The following is a 17,305-nucleotide window of genomic DNA, read 5'->3' as shown; positions in this document are numbered from 1 at the left end:
TTCATCTCGTAATTTATTCTGAGCATGCGTGGCACTTTGACCGTCAGAATTGTCTACACACGATCAGAATTTAAATGATCATATTTTGTTGTCGGAAAATTTTAGATCCAGCTCTCAAACTTTGTGTGTTGGAAATTCTGGTGGAAAAAGTCCGATGGAGCCTACACACGAGCGGATTTTCCGACAACACGATCCGATCCCACATTTTCCGGTGGAAAATACGACCGTGTGTACAGGGCATTACAGTGTTCAGCGGGAAACTTGTTTTTACACACTGGGATACATACACATACACTGAGCAAAATTACAATAGCAACACTTTTGTGTTTGCCCCTATTTATCATGAGCTGAACTCAAATGATCAGGTTGTTGATTGTGGCCTGTGGAATATAGGTCCATTCCTCTTCAATGGCTGTGCGAAGTGCTGGATATTGGGAGGAACTGGAACACACTGTTGTATACGCTGATCCAGAGCATCCCAAACATACTCAATGGGTGACATGTCTGGTGAGTATGCTGGCCATGCAAGAACTTGGATGTTTTCAGCTTCCTGCAATTGTGTACAGATCCTTATCATGTTGCAATAAGAGGTGATTGTTATGGATGAATGGCACAACAACAGGCCTCAGGGTCTCTTCACGGTATCTCTGTGCATTCAAAATGCCATCAATAAAATGCATCTGTGTTCGATGTCCATAGCATACACCTGCCCATACCATAACCTCACCACCTCCATGTGCCCCCTCATTCCACAATGTTGACATCAGCAAACCGCTCACCCAGACAATGCCAGACACGCTCTCTGCCATCTGCCCTGTAAAGTGAAAACCGGGATTTATCCATGAAGAGAACACCTCTCCAAAGTGCCAGACACCATCGAATGTGAGCATTTGCCCACTCAAGTCGGTTACGACAACAAACTTCAGGCAGGGTGAGACCCTGATGAGGACAATGAGCATGTAGATGAGCTTCCCTGAGATGGTTTCTGACAGTTTGTGCAGAAATTCTTTGGTTATGCAAACCGATTGTTGCAGCAGCTGTCTGTGTGGCTGGTCTCAGATGATCTTGGAGGTGAAGATGCTGGATGTGGAGGTCCTGGACTGGTGTTGCTACACATGGTCTGCGGTTGTGAGGCCGGTTGGATTCACTGCCAATTTCTCTTAAAACACCTTTGGAGATGGCTTATAGTAGAGAAATTAACATTCAATTCAAGGGCAACAGCTCTGGTGGACATTCCTGCAATCAGCATGCCAATTGCACGCTCCCTCAAAACTTCCGACATCTGTGGCATTGTGCCGTGTGATAAAAATGCACATTTTATAGTGGCCTTTTATTGTGGCCAGTCTAAGGCACACCTGTACAATAATCATGCTGTCTAATTAGCATCCTGATATGCCACACCTGTAAAGAGGATGGATTATCTTGGCAAAGGAGAAGTGCTCACTAACACAGATTTAGACAGATTTGTGAACAATATTTGAGAGAAATAGGCATTTTGTGTACATAGAAAAAGTTGTAGATCTTTGAGTTCAGCTCATGATAAATAGGGGCAAACACTAAAGTGTTGAGTTTATAATTTTGCTTAGTGCATATATTTGACTATGCAGATTGTATCTTACACTGTAACAGGTACGATGCAGTACATTTTTGAAAATAGCTCAAGTCAGGTTTCTTGCATTTTTAAGCCCATAGAAAGCAAAGTTAATGCAATGTAACATGCTGAAAAAGCGTGACAATACATGTGATAACCTCAATGCACCCCAAAAACACAATAAAAAAGGCACACACATGGAAATGCACAGGAGTGAACCTAGCCCAAGACAAATACACTCAATTGATTATCAATAGGTTATTGCAAATGTATGGTATAAAATCTCTACTTTGCAAAACACATTATTTGAGAACCTTTGTAAGGTCTTTGAACTTTGACTTATTGGTGGGCCCTGCAAACCCAAATGTGATGTGACAGCAGACAAAAACATCTTCAATCGGTAGCAAATGCCAAATTATACAAATTAGCAAATATTAAGAAATCACAATGAAAAGACCCGGTCCATTGCTATAGTATGGAGACCCATGACCTTCTGCCTTTAAAACAAGGTATATTCCATACCTAAATGTACCAATTAATAAATAAGTGTGGAATACCCCAAATCCTAGTAAATCAATCAAATTAAGGTCAGATATTTGGCAGCCTTCATCTGATTACCCAATGTGCTTCAAGGCTCATTCTAAACCTGATTAGCATATAGTTGTAGTTAGTCCTATGGTTACTCAAAGTGTCCCACTTAGTCCTTGGTTCGGGTCTTTAATATAATGTTCAGTTCTTCTCTGTCATGCTTGTTTCCTGTGTCACCCACTCTCTTCTCCCTCAATTCTCCCACCATCCATCTGTCACACTGAACATACATTCAGGAATAACTGACTTTGTCATCATCAAAGCTCATTGCAAATAAAAAATATACTTCCTGCAGAAGTAATGTTCTAACAGCACTTTACAGAGAAAACACAAATGAAAATATAATACTCAAGCACAAAATAATTGTAAGCAATGTTTGCTGGAATAGATGCATGCAACATGGCAATGAGAAGGAACAGATAGTGTATATACCTCTGTCGTCCTATTCACCATCATCTGAAGTAGCATGATTTGAAAAAAGAGCAAAGGTTAGTGCCACTTGTATTAATGTTTTATAATATTATCAATGCTGCTAATGACTCCAGACAGTGTTGTTAAAGTTGGAAATGTTCCTATCCACTATGCTACTGGACACACTTTTTATGCCCCATCCTTCTGTCAAACCTCACATTAACCTTATCCTCACAGCTACCTCATTGTTCCTATAGAGAAAGGACTGAAGGGGACTGCATGTGACTGAAGAATTTAGTAAAAATCATGTCACGCTTAAAGTGTTACTAAACCCAGGAGCCTGCGTTCAATATGTCCGGTCTCCCACAGTTAACAGGACACGAAAATCCAATTGTTTTAGTAAATATAAATTGCTAAATACCTTTTCTAATCAGCGGTATATAGCAGTCATGTGACTTCTATCAGTGTCTGGTGAAAGCTTTTAGGAGGAGTTTTCATTCTCCCCTGACCCTCTGTCTGGACAATGCTGATTGGCCCTGTGATGATCACATGCACCCTCCCAAGAAAAAAAAAATCTCTAGCAATACACACTAAACTGAGCATGTGCAGCATGACTTCTAATATTCTGTTCTATCATGAGATGGATTGGAGTCAGTTAAAGAAGAGGAGGATCAGAGAAGACATGATCACACAGCCTTTATACAAAAAGCAGAGGATTAACCCCTTAGGTTCTACCGTGAGTATAACAAGCATGCTTTACTGCATATACCAGCTGATTTTACTGTTGTTGGTTTAGTAACACTTTTTTCATCTTTATTGACCTTTATTAGTTTTCTCTTGCATATAATCTTTCACCTGTTTTCACTAGCGGTTTTTCTTTCAACACCTGTTGAATTGTCTACTTTCCATAGGTAAAATGCCTACTGGAGGTGAAGAAGCCTACATTACTTTATAAATGTTGCTCTTGAAGGGCTCATTGTCTGAACACTGGGGCTATTGGTAACATTTAGATTATACATTTCTAAACACAATATGCTCAATAAGCACAAAGATGAGATTATCCTAAAGCCTAATATTCTCTCACAAACCTTAGGAAAGTCAGTTTTCTGTACCGTTAATAATAAATACATGTTGCTTTGCTGCTGGAAAAGTGTTGGTTACCTTAGACTGAACATCAGCATTGTGGTCATTCTGAAGTAAGAGAGCGGCGGATTTGGTATCATCCTTCCTGGCAGCAATGTGGAGCGCAGGCAGTCTGACTTTCCCTTTAGTGTCATTCTCCAGGAGGATTGCTACCACCATGTTATGTCCTTGCTGCAGTGCCACTGCCAGTGGAGTAAAGCCATCCTGATAATACAAAAAGGTAAAGGGTCTTATGTATTGCTGTCTTGCTAACATTACACGGACCTTTCCTGCACATTTATATGTACATGATGTTATATCTTAAAGATTGTTTTGATTCATTCCTATATTAAGAAGCCCATGGATTTTTAGCGCAGATGATATTTGGTGGGCCTACATTATGGCATTTATGTTGGTCACAAAGGGTAGTTCATATCTGGAAACAAAGAACTTCAATAGCAACCCATCAGTACTGTGAACCTTCAGCAATCTTGACTGCCTATTACAATATTGTCCAGTAATTGATATAGCAGTTCTGCTTCTGATTTCATTCTCTTCTACATAACTCATATTCTAGAGTTGAAGAAAACACTATCTGAGCTTTAGAAACCTAAATGATAGTCATGCTTCATGTCTCCCATTACACGGACCTTTCCTGCACATTTATATGTACATGATGTTATATCTTAAAGATTGCTTTGATTCGTTCCTATATTAAGAAGCCCATGGATTTTTAACTCAGATGATATTTGGTGGGCCTACATTATGGCATTTATGTTGGTCACAAAGGGTAGTTCATATCTGGAAACAAAGAACTTCAATAGCAATCCATCAGTACTGTGAACCTTCAGCAATCTTGACTGCCTATTACAATATTGTCCAGTAATATTGATATAGCAGTTCTGCTTCTGATTTCATTCTCTTCTACATAACTCATATTCTAGAGTTGAAGAAAACACTATCTGAGCTTTAGAAACCTAAATGATAGTCATGCTTCATGTCTCAGTACCATTACCCAAAAACCATCCACCAGCTCATATATGTTAATATACTCTGCACATCATGAACTCCTGAGAACTTGCCTGGGTAAAATGTATAAGAAACAAAAGTCTATTGTTGAAAAAAAAATTATCTGGCAAAATAGACTTTTACCTTGAGAGGGTTCTTTGATATTGGTGTCTTTATTCAACCTTACTAACTATGTAACTATGTAAATATATTATCCCCTGCAGTCAGATATTGAAACAGTCCCATCATTGATTCAGATGAGGGAATCTAATGCTTATTGGAATGTTATTTCCCACTTCTTCTTAAAATTAAAGCTTCCATTTTATTTTGAGTTATTTCTAATTAGTGATGACTATTGCCCTGCATGTGAAAACTTGATGCTCAGACTTAAACCACTAAATGCTGTTTTTTTTTCTATTGTTTTTATTACCAATGACAGCTTACTATGCCTGCTAGAGAATTTAAAAATGTTGAGCATGTTATTATTCAAGAGGCTGTCTGGAACCGTCTTCCCAAGACTAAGTACCAGAATGTTAAGTCATCACAGAATACTTCCTAAGTAAAACTACACGAAAGCAGTCACAGGCTTCCAACAATGTGCTACCAGGATTGTAGGACAATAATGGTCCTCAGATGTTTGATCTCTGACTTTGTATTAAAACAAGAGAATAGAAAAAGCTTATATGCTCCAGCTTCTGCTGCTGCTATAGTGTTCAGATGACCAATTTTACCTTTATCTGAACACCATCACTATGCCTTAGGTTTGACTTGTGATCTTTTATTAAAATCCACAAAGTGTTTCCATGATTGCACTAGAAAATAGTTTTATAGCAGAACAGAAAGCATCTGAAGAGTCAAGATATTATAGAGCATGTTCTAATAGGACCCAAAGAGACTATAAAATGAGAACACAGAAAGAATAGGTATAAAAGATATTCATACTTGTTAAGGATAAGAGGGAGACCTGATAATTGAAGATATATAGAAATAATTTTGATATACAGCATTTTATCTAGGCAGACCATTTTCTTTTAATCAAAGAATTGTCAAATATCAGAGTAGACAGTCATACACAACTGACTGCCCATCACCCAAAAGTCATTATTCTAGTTACCTCTGTCGCAGTGCTCTGATTGGCCCCATTTTCCAGCAAATATTTTACAACTTCAATGTGATTCTCCTGGGCAGCCATGTAGAGAGGGGTAAATCCATTCTGAAAGCAAAAGCAAAGAGAACATAAATTCATGGTGATCATAGCTTCCCCTAGGAATCCAGAAAAAAATTGGACATCCATCATTGTCTACTGAATCATTATTGGAAGAATCAGGAATTGGAAAATGTTTCTGATAATAGATAGCAAATATTGATTCAAAGTAGTTAAATAACTCAAATGATAGATAGATAGATAGATAGATAGATAGATAGATAGATAGATAGATAGATAGATAGATAGATAGATAGATAGATAGATAGATAGATAGATAGATAGATAGATAGATAGATTTAAAATATGTAGCAATTTGTCCAGCAGCTGCTTGAACTTGTTACATTTAAAGCCTAAGTTTGAGTATTGGACAGACTACTACTACTACAATGAAGCTGAACTAGCAGTTTGTTAAGCGGGGAATGCCCACTAGCTAGATGTTCAGTAATTCCTGAATATATTCCACATTGGCAGTATACATAGGTATTGCTTGACCCAAATCATAGGATGCCGTTATGTGATTTCTGCATATATTGAGCATGATATTGTAACCAAAATTATGACAGATACTGCTGTTTTTTGTATGTTTTAGTTTTCTTTAATAAACAACTTCTTTGAGATTAAAAAAAAGCCTAAATTTGGTCAAAATTCGAAAAGATAAAAATCAGCACAAGGCATGATGCTTACCGTGAATCCATGAATCCAATGTGTTCCTTGTGATCAAACAAGCAGGACAAAACTCTGGATAGCCGCACACTGGAAAAAGACTTGAAATCCCATCTTTAATTGAAACAACGTGGGTCACATCAAAATACAATCAAAAAATCCACAGCAAAAGGAATAACAGGGTACAGGAAACTGATGCGTTTCGCACCGCAATCAGTGCTTACTCATAGCTATGTGTAAGCACTGATTGCGGTGCGAAACGCGTCAACATTTTCCTGTACCCTGTTATTCCTTTTGCTGTGGATTTTTTTATTTTGTTTTGATGTGACCCACATTGTTTCAATTAAAGATGGGATTTCAAGTCTTTTTCCAGTGTGCGGCTATCCAGAGTTTTGTCCTGCTTGTTTGCTCAGTGTGTGTGTAATGGTCAGCACCTGGGGCTCATCAATAGGAGACAGAGCTTCAGTCCTCGAGGATTACCTTGGAGTGGTGGTTCATCCTTTCTATCAATGTGTTCCTTGTGATGCTAGCTCCTAGATTCCTTGAAATGTTCATCCATCAAGTCCCTCCTATCCTTGCTATCACAATCTTTTGGTGCATTTTTTGTGATAAAAGAACTGAAAAAGCTGTGACAGGCATTAATCATGAGTGCCAGACTATGCCCACCCTTTCTGCCTAGCTTCTGTTCTACAGCTTCTATGATTGAAACTTGATCTATGGAGGACAGGTGAAGTAACCCCCACTACACCAAGGGTAAGGCAGGGCAAGGATAGGAGGGCGTTGGAGGAGGAAAATTTCAAGGAATCCAGGAGCCAGAAGCACAAGGAACACAATGGGTTCACAGTATTGTAACTAATGCCCCTTATGCTGATCTCTGTTTTTAAATGTTGAACAAACTTAGACTTGAAATGTTCCACAGGCTTTAAATATACTACATTTTCTATGAATGAAACCTGATCTTTGAAGGTCAGGTGAATGACTGAAGGGTCTGCCTCCTCCATTCATAGATCATGATTTATTAATAGAAGTTGCCGTATGGCTTCTGGGAACAAAGGAACTGGGTGGAAATTCCAGGCATAGTTGGGCACTATTGATGAGTGCTTGTTACAGCTCCCAAAGTTCTATTAGCCCCTGCCACACTGCAAGATTATGGTGGTAGGCTTGGGGGGGGGGGGGGGGGTGATGAGGGTGTTGGGGTATGATGATTTCTAGGAACCCAGGATCCAGCATCACAATGGACATACAATACACCTTTTTTTAAGCTGCCTTTTCCTGCCAGGAGTAAAAGGCATTCAGAGGAGAAATTCAAACACCCAGTGCGAATGAGGCCACACAGTACTGGTGCCAGATATCCTTTCAAATACAGTGTATGAACTGTGCAGCAGCACCTGCCTCACAGCAAACTCTCAAACATTTTTACTGAAGAGGAGCCAACTATGGTGTTTCAAACATGCACCTGCCTTTCAAACACTGAAATAAGATACAGACAGGCAGTAAAACAAGACAACACTAACGTCTAAAAGCTACAAGATAGAAGTGTTAACTACAATGTACGTTCCCAAAATATTTTACTCATAGGATCAAATTCTCTTATGCATACCATTCATTTGTAAAGGAAATGTACATAATATTTATAACGATGCTATAATTTATTAAAATTAAACTGCGGGGATGCCTCTAGGGAGTTCTACTAATACACCTGCTAAAAGGATTTTTAAGTGACAGAGTTGTTAAAGCTAGGAAACTTGATACTGAATCTTTCAAGCACTTAAAGCTGAACTCTAGCTTTTGATACACTTACCAACTTGGCCCAACGAACTATGTGCCTCACTAACATGAGGCCGCTGGATGTGCGGTATAAACTGTAAGTAGCTGAGGCTACATACAGCATACTGCACTGTGTTCTGGGATTCGGACCAAGACTTTCTGTCTTATACACAGAACACAATACAATCTATCTGATCGGCGCTCAGCCATTCAGAGAAAGCGATGTATTCTAGTAATAAATCTTCCTCTGTTTGGCTGAGTCAGAGAAGTGGGCTGATCATGTCACAACCTCTGACTCAACCAATCAGAGGAAGCTTTGTATTCAATTTCTAGAATAAATTACTTTCTATGAATGGCTGAGCACCAATCAGATAGACTCTATTGTGTTACAAGTATGAGACAGGAATCCATCAGTGCAGCCTATCAGTGTACCTGTCACCACAGCATCAATGCAGCCTATCGTGTACCCATCACCACAGCCATCAATGCAGACTATCAGTGTACCCATCACTGTAGCCATCAGTGTAGCCTATCAGTGTTCCATCACCGCAGCCATCAATGCAGCCTATTAGTGTACCTGTCACCACAGCCATTAGTGCAGCCTCTCAGTGTACCCATCACCACAGGCATCAGAGCAGCCTATCAGTGTACCTGCCACTGCTTCCATTAGTGCAGCCTATCAGTGTACCTGTCATCCTATCCATCTAAGCAGCCTATCAGTGTACCTGTCACTGCATCTATCAGTGCAGCCTATCAGTGTACCAGTCACTGCATCCATCAGTTCAGCATATCAGTGTACCTGTCACAGCAGCCATCAGTGCAGCCTAATCAGTGTACCCATCAACGAACTTCCATCATTGCCACTTATCAGCAGTGTACATATTACAGCCACCTGAAGGTGCTCCTTGGATGTTGGGCCTCTCTATGTGGCTAGGCTGTGAAAAAGTCTCACACATGTGGTATCTTCTTACCCAGGAGGAGTAGAAAAATGTGTTTTTTGGGGTGTAGGTGCAAGTATGCCAATGCCGTGTGTTAGAAAAAAACATAAAAAAGTATTTCTTAATTTCTAAAGAATTTAGGGAATCAAGAAATTAGATAGTCCATCAGTGCATCAGGATTGATCGACTTTCAATGATAAGTACCATAGCTTGTAACTTTCACACAGACAAAATCATTTACACTGATTTGGGTTATTTTTACCAAAGAAATGTAGCGGTATAAATGTTGGCCTAAATTTATGAAGAAAAAGTACTCATTTGAAATTTTTTTTAAAAATATTTTTTTACAATTTTCTCTCAATAAATTTTGCAGTCTTTTTCCGCTTACAGTATATTGCAAAAAAATAAAAATAAAAATAAATAAAAAGTTGTGAATAAACACCACCAAAAGAAAGCTCTATCGCAAAAAAATTATAAAAATGTTGTTTGCGTACAGTGCTGCATGTCTGAGTAATTGTCGTTCAAAGGGTGACGGCGCTGAAAGCTGAAAATTGGCTTGGGCAGGTAGGGGTAAAAGTTACTGGTATTAAAGTGGTTAAAGCTGTATGTTTTCTTTTTTTTTTCTTAAATAAACATACACACAAATGAAGAAAAAAAAAACCTTTAATTCTCTAATCCCACATACACCTCTTGATGTGCAGTGGATATAATTAGCTGAATGGTAGTCTAAGATAAGCTTGCGCCAAGAAATATACCTATCTATATAAATATTAACCCATTTATAAAACAAATATAGTAATGAATACTATATACATAGTTTTTTACTACAATGTACAATAGTTGGTTATGGTTTTAAGATTTTCTTTTACCAGAAATATGATATACAAACAAACGCCTAGTAGCTTCAGGAAATTATATATGAAATTGGACACAGAGTTATATTGTAAAGAACACCGGGGGGGGGGGGGGGGGGGGCTGATGCAGGGGAGGTGTTAAACCAGTTCTGTTACTAGGAGTTGATTACAGAGTGCACTTGGTCTAAAACTGGTGTCTATTGAAGTGTACAGTGTTTTTTAGATACCCTGCACAATTTCTGTAACAGAAAAGAGAAGGCAAGTCTATGAAAACTGAGACCGTCACTACAATCTCTTTTAATCTGTACATCTATTTCAGTTGGGCTTTAAAAAGAAGGAAGCAGGGTATATAACAATCACTTTCAACCCACACTATATACTATGTGCTTATGGCCCTATTTATTCTGAGGAAGCATTTTGAGGGGGTAGGTGATGGTATGGTAGCTGCTGCCAGGTAGCCTGGATACTTAATATGCCCTAGTCTCAACTAGGCTGTTGTTAATTTTTCTGAGTTGGAGTCATATATAAGCATTTATAATCTAGTCATATTACATCCTTATATATTATTTAAGATAATTTGCAAGGTATAGGGGATATGTCCTCTCAGCAGACTGAGCAGAGTTTTTTCTGGTATTTCTGCTGATCTGTAATTATTCATGGTTTGAAGGCAAATATTACTTGCAAAAGGCAGGGACAGCCATGGGTGCAAAAAGCCATGCAGAAAAAACACCTAATACTGTAAAAAGTGACATTTTAATACAGGGGTCTCCAAACATTCTAAACAAAGGGCCAGTTTATTGTCCTTCAGACTCTAGGAGGGCCGGACTTTGGCCAGCGGGAGTGGAGATTTTACTGGCATCAGTGGGAGTAAAGATTGCCACATTTGGTATTAGGGGGAAGAATAGTGCCCCATCGTCGGTATCATAGGGCGGAATAGTGGCCCAATATTGGTGTCAGTGAGAGAAATGGTGCCCCAATCTTGGCGTCAGATGGCAGAATGGTGTCTCCTATCAGTGGGAGGAAGGGTCGGATAAAGGCAAGCAAAGGGCTGCAGTTTAGAGACCACTGTTTTAATACATAGATTTAAAGTGTAAGTGTATACAGTGTGGTCAAATATAAAAGTCATATATGAATATATAATAAATTGCAGTTTTGAATAAAAAAAAAGAAAATTAGTATCTCTTACTGTATCATCTGATTTTGGGCAGAAAAACATATGCCAATTCCTGATAAAGTAGAAAGGTTTACATAAAAAAGGAACATGGCTCAAGGACTGATTGGTCAGTAGTTTTTAGGTAAACTAAAAAAAGTAATATTATTTAATATTAATATATTAACTATATATAAATATATAATAGCATGATATAATGAAAGAGAATTATATAGCTTTTTTTCATTGGTGAAGTATTATTGCCTGCAAAAGATCAGCTTAAAATGTATGTGTAAATATGTAGATTTTCAGTGTAGGGCCAATTATCAAATTTTTCATAATAAAGATCATATGACTTCTAATGATATGAAAGTAGATTGCGTTGTACATGTGCTGCATGTGACCTTCAGTATGTGGGTCGCACCTGCCAGAAACAAGAAATGAGGATAACTAATCATATCTGCAATATACACAAGGTGCTGCTCACACATACAGTACAGTATATCTGCACATTTTGAAAGAAGATAGGTTGTACTGTAAGCAATGGTAGGAAAGATTGGAGCTCTAGTAATACAACAAAGTTAATAATGCAGCAGAAAACTAAATGTATTTTAACTGTAGGGCCAATACATATAACAAGTATGAATCTGCCCATATTTACCAGTGTAGCCCTATATCCAGGAATATTATTGGGTCTGTGACTTCCTGAACAGGGCAGTGGAGTTATACTGTGAACGTACAGTATATCTGTATTGTACTGTATTGCAAAACTCACGCTTATCTATTTTTTTTTCATTTGGTTAGTGCAAAAATATTTGGCATAGACTTCTGATCGTCTTTAGTTTGTACATCAATCAAATGCCACAGCTATTTGTCGAACACATGCTGAGTGTTCCCTGGGAGTAAGCCTGCTCACACATGGCATGTGCAGCGCATGCAGCTGTGATCTCTTGCAATGACAAGAGCTATATGTCTTGGTATGCCGAGATGAAATTACCAGTAACTGGGTACCTAGCAACTGATACACACACAAACATGGTGGACATTAACGGTAAATGTTTCATTCAGTATCACAACACATTTAAAACGGATATGCTACAAAATCACACAAAAACTACACAGACATAAAACAAAATTGAGCAGTTTAAATTAAAAGATTTAAACAAAGTATGTATATTTACAGATTAATGGTTCACATATCTTGCATGCAAAGAGCAAATGCAATGGCAACCAATGATGATTTACATTTTGCCTTACTTGACTACGATTGACTGTATTCCGATTGCTAGCTATGTAGTACTGTAAAATAATGAAAAACATGTTGCACTATCGACATAAAGTGCATAAATTCAATCAAGTAAAAAAAATCATATATAAAAAACTGTAAATATAATGTGTTAAATAACATTCCTAAATAATCCAGTAAAATCCATCAGAAAAAAAGAAGAAAATAAGTGCTCTTGTGCAAAAAGTTCATTTATAATTGTGTATAAACAAAAATCCAAATTTCAGTGTGGATAGCAAATTCTTCACACCCAACACTCAAGCCACTTACCAGCTACTCTGACCCCAAGATGGGGGTCTGTCTGCGCTTTATCTGAGTATCCCCATGGGATGGATTAATATCAGGAGCCAATATTCCAAGATGGGTTACCATACAAGCAGGATGTTCAACAGTGGGCTCGGCAAAAAGGAAGAGACAAAGGAGGAACTCATAGTGCAGTAATTAAAAATCCAGGCTTCATATATATACTTCTCTATCTCTTAATAATGTTCTTTTGAATGGAACTAGTCAGGAGAAGCTACAGCGGTGACTTTATCACATCCACTGGGGTGTCTGCATGTGATTGATTGTTTTATATGCGATTTTACTCCTGCCTTCTTGTAAGTAGATTTAACCTTCATTAAAAAGCCTGGATTTTTAATGACTACACTATGAGTTCCTGCTTTGTCTCTCCCTTTTGCTGAGCCCACTGTTGAACATCCTGATTGTATGGTAACCCATCCTGGAATTTTGGCTTCTGATATCCATCCATCCCATGGGGATACTGGGATAAAGTGTAGCCAGACCCCCACCATGGGGTCAGGGTAGTTGGTAAGTGGCTTGAGAGTTGGGTGTGAAGATTTTGCTATCCACACTGAAATATGTATACACAAGTATAAATTACATTTTTGTACAAGAGCACTTTTCTTTTTTCTGATGGATTTTACTAGATTATGTATGAATGTTTTTTTAACACATTCTTATTTACAGTTTTTGATATATATGAATTTCTTACTTGATTGACTTTATGCACCATACACTGATAGAGCAACAGGTTTTTCATTATTATTAAAATGTATAATGTTTATGTGGACATTTTGTGAGTGCAGCTGTCGCTGAGAAATTATTTTTTACTATTTGGTGACACTTTTTGTGCAACTTATCTTTTGCTTTAGTTTTATGTAATACTGTAGGTGAGTGCAGAAAGTATTAGGATGCAGAGTAATCCTTGTGGTAATATACCTGGACCTCCAACCAGACGTTGCCATCATGGTTGGCCAGAGGTTGGTTGCTGGATGGTTCCCTGAAAGAAGGCACTATTCTTTTTTGTAAGGACAGGGAAAGATGTAGTCAGCAGGACATCTCACATGACTTTCCCCTTAGGGAAGGAAGCATATAGGCTTCTTCCTTATGGGTGTCTGGACTGTTGTGTTCCTCAGCTGGAGGAATACAGGGACTGGGTTTCACTCCTGACTATTGCAGCCTTATTCAAGCTGATGCTTCTGTTTCCCATGATGAGGCGCTCTAATGCAAAGTGCTTTGGACAGGGCCAGAACTTCACGTCTGCCAATGCCGGCTGCCGGCAATTTGTTTGCCTGTGATTGCATGTATTTGGTTCTATGGATGGGAGTACCCTTCTAAAGTTTTTTTTAATAAGTACATACCTAGCAGTTTTCACGCTATGTGCGGCCTCTGTTTTTCCTGTTCCATGGTGGCTGATTAATGTAATTTGGTCTGAAGTTGTTATATTCAGAGCCATTTGAGACCTTGTGGCTGGAATGCCATAGACTGGACCTAGAGAGCTGTAGGATAACTGGAGGTATCAGATATACATGCTGGTTTGATCCCTGTAGTTGGGGATCCATTGTTTCCCGTAAGAGGCATAAGTGCTGTGGAAGGCACATATTTGTGTTGAAGAATTAGCACCTTTCATGTTGTTGGTGGAAATGGATTGCATAATCAGAAAGATGCAAAGAATGGACTAATATTTCTTTTTTTTTTTCTGGAATATAAATGTGATTTATCACTTTTCTATATATATTCACATGAATTAGAATTCCTTGTATTTATTCTTTGTATTTATTTACACCTTATTTGGTATATGATTATAAAGGTATTATATATTTTTCATATCAAGAAGTGCATGATATTTTTGTATATACCGAAGAAGCTAGAATATATGCTATGGCCATTTATTTACACCTTATTTGTTATATGGTTATATAGGTATTATATATTTTTCATATCAAGAAGTGCATGATATTTTTGTATATACCGAAGAAGCTAGAATATATGCTATGGCCATTTGGATGACTTTGTTTTTCAGTAAAGAAGAAAAACCTTTACTGTATTCTCTGTGTGGACTTGAGTTAATCAGTTCACTTTGGGACTATTCCAGGGCATGGATCTGTGCAGGGGATTAGCAGCGCAGGAGCCACAAAGAGCAGGAACGGGTAACATCTGTTATCATTGGTTCACATTCTGGGTTTGTCTTACATCACAGTTTCAATCAATCAAATTATTTCTGTGATTCTGACATGTGGTTCTCACTCAAGGTAAGTCCTGATTATTCTTTCATCATATTCTCAGTGTAAATTGCCCAGGTTTGTAAAAAAAAGTTTATATAAAAGTTATAGTGCATAACTAAAATACAGTAATATTTTATCTGTATGAAAAAGACCACAAATAACATAATCTGGTGATCAGCAAATATAACAGCTTCCTCTGGCTCTATAGGCTAGGAGTGGAATTTACTAAAACTGCAGCAGCTGTGCTTCTCCCAGTCTGCTTCTGGCTTTCATGTTCAAAGCTTAAAGTGGTTGTAAACCCTTACATATACCCAGTGAAGTGACTGGCCTCAAGTGATACACAGAGATGAAACAAATCATCCTACGTAAGTTGTACTCATTTATCTGCGGGCTTCTCTTCTCTACATCCATTCAAAATGCCAAATTTTAAAGCTTTTCTGAGAGTTGAAAAAAAAGGGGACCAAGAGCTGAAGTTACTCTGCAGAGCTCAGAGAGGAGAGCTCTGAGAGCTGATTGGAGGGAATAGGCGCACCCCTCTCAACACAGCACACAGGTACAGAGTTGAGGCTGTCAAACTGGTAGAGGTCCCTCCCATCACCGTTTTTCTCTTGGTGTCAAGAAAACTTGTCAGACGTGATTCATGCTGATAGCAGAGGAACAAAGCAGCAGACAGAAATGACACTTAGTGCTCTTAGTTGAGACAGTACACACTATAGGGGGATATGCTTTGTCCATATTTCATGCCTGAGGTTTACAACCACTTTAACTGAACGAGCTGCCAATAGAAGCTGACTGACTACTATGCACAACTGTTCTAGATTCTGTTGCTCTAGTTTTAGTAAATTCCCTCCTAGGTCAGCAAAAAGCCCTTTATTAAATCATAAAAGCAAAAACTTATTTATTAGTTATGATGCAGATTTTTGACTGATGCAATCTGTAGCTTATAATTCTCCTGCACAATGCCCCATGTAGAGAGAATGTTAATTTACATTTCCGTTTTAACAGCTATCAACTGTGCAGGGCTATTTACATTAATGATCGAGAATGAATCACAGTGGCTTCTGATCATTTAGTCACCATGACAAAGTGTTCAAAATCAAGCTGGAAGTTCACTTAATAAACATAATCTTTATGCCTATTAATGCCACTTGCAGCCTGCAGAAGGCAGTATTCCACTGTTTAATACTGGTTTGTGTGTAAGTGATAGTGATGGACTGGTAGACGTGGGATATTGGTGCTTTTCAATTAAACCAAGAATGAGTCCTCCTTCAAAGGGGCTAGCAAACAGTGAATGAGCATTGCAGATTAAATCTTGCTATGGATTTGGGCTGTTCCCTTACTGATAGTCTCCAAAAATGGACAGGCAGTACGTGTAAGGTTTTAGGGTCAGTTTTGAGGAATGCCCGGTAGAAAAGTTCATGTCACTTCAGGAAATTTCGTCTACATTTTTTACTGATACGGTGTATCAAGAACATACAATATGTTTTGGGGGGACCAAACGCTCCCCCCCATTCTTTAGGGCTAGTATACAATAAAACTAAACTTAATATAAATATGTGTAAACATATATGCGGCCTCACTGAAGTGGGTCTTCTTCCGTGAGGCTGCATATATGCTTACATGTCTTTGTACTGGGAGAGCGATGCATAGTGAGCTCCCTCCACAGTGATTAAGATCCCACTAAAAGCCTTGGGTCATGTACTAACACTTGGGAACCAGAAAGCTTGGTTCCTGATCACTTTATCACTGTGATAGCCTCTAATTAGGCTCTTATCAATCACTGTATAGCCCCCACCCCGTGTATGCTTTTTTCTTCTAAATGGACAGACTGACAGACGGACGAAACATACTGTATCTTTCTCTTCTTACTAGAGGAGAAAAATGTATAAAGTAAAGTGAGTGTAAAATAAATAAATTAATTAACCATTTCAGCCCTGGAAGGATTTACCCTCTTAATAACCAGAGCATTTTTTGTAATACGGCACTGTGTTGCTTTAACTCACAATTGCGCGGTCGTGCAACGTTGTAGCCAAACAAAATTGACGTCCTTTTTTTCCCACAAACAGAACTTTCTTTTGGTGGTATTTGATCACCTCTGTGGTTTTTATTTTTTGAGCTATAAACAAAAAACAGCGACAGTTTTGGAAAAAAAATAATATTTTTCACTTTTTGCTATAGTAAATATCCCCCAAAAATATATATAAAAAAAAAATT

The 17,305-nt window shown here is 38.2% G+C and overlaps 1 protein-coding gene across 35 annotated transcripts in view; it reads right to left on the bottom strand.

Moving 5' to 3' along the window:
* Nucleotides 1-17,305, bottom strand: part of ANK2 (ankyrin 2) — a 749,119-nt gene that overhangs the window by 205,203 nt on the left and 526,611 nt on the right. For 29 of the 35 annotated variants that reach the window (XM_077476764.1, XM_077476769.1, XM_077476760.1 and 26 more), the window contains 3 exons: nucleotides 5,835-5,933; nucleotides 3,752-3,937; nucleotides 2,612-2,635 (listed from right to left, as the gene is read on the bottom strand). In XM_077476764.1, coding sequence (XP_077332890.1) covers nucleotides 2,612-2,635; nucleotides 3,752-3,937; nucleotides 5,835-5,933 — 309 coding nt within the window. The remainder of the gene's footprint in view (nucleotides 1-2,611; nucleotides 2,636-3,751; nucleotides 3,938-5,834; nucleotides 5,934-17,305) is intronic. The other 6 variants (XM_077476756.1, XM_077476779.1, XM_077476771.1 and 3 more) reach the window with 1 other exon arrangement.

Source organism: Lithobates pipiens, unplaced genomic scaffold (assembly GCF_037356315.1).
Source record: "Lithobates pipiens isolate NorthernLeopardFrog02 unplaced genomic scaffold, aLitPip1_a1.2 Scaffold_13, whole genome shotgun sequence".
NCBI classification, from domain to species: Eukaryota; Metazoa; Chordata; class Amphibia; order Anura; family Ranidae; genus Lithobates; species Lithobates pipiens.
This window is presented reverse-complemented; position numbering and strand designations above follow the sequence as displayed.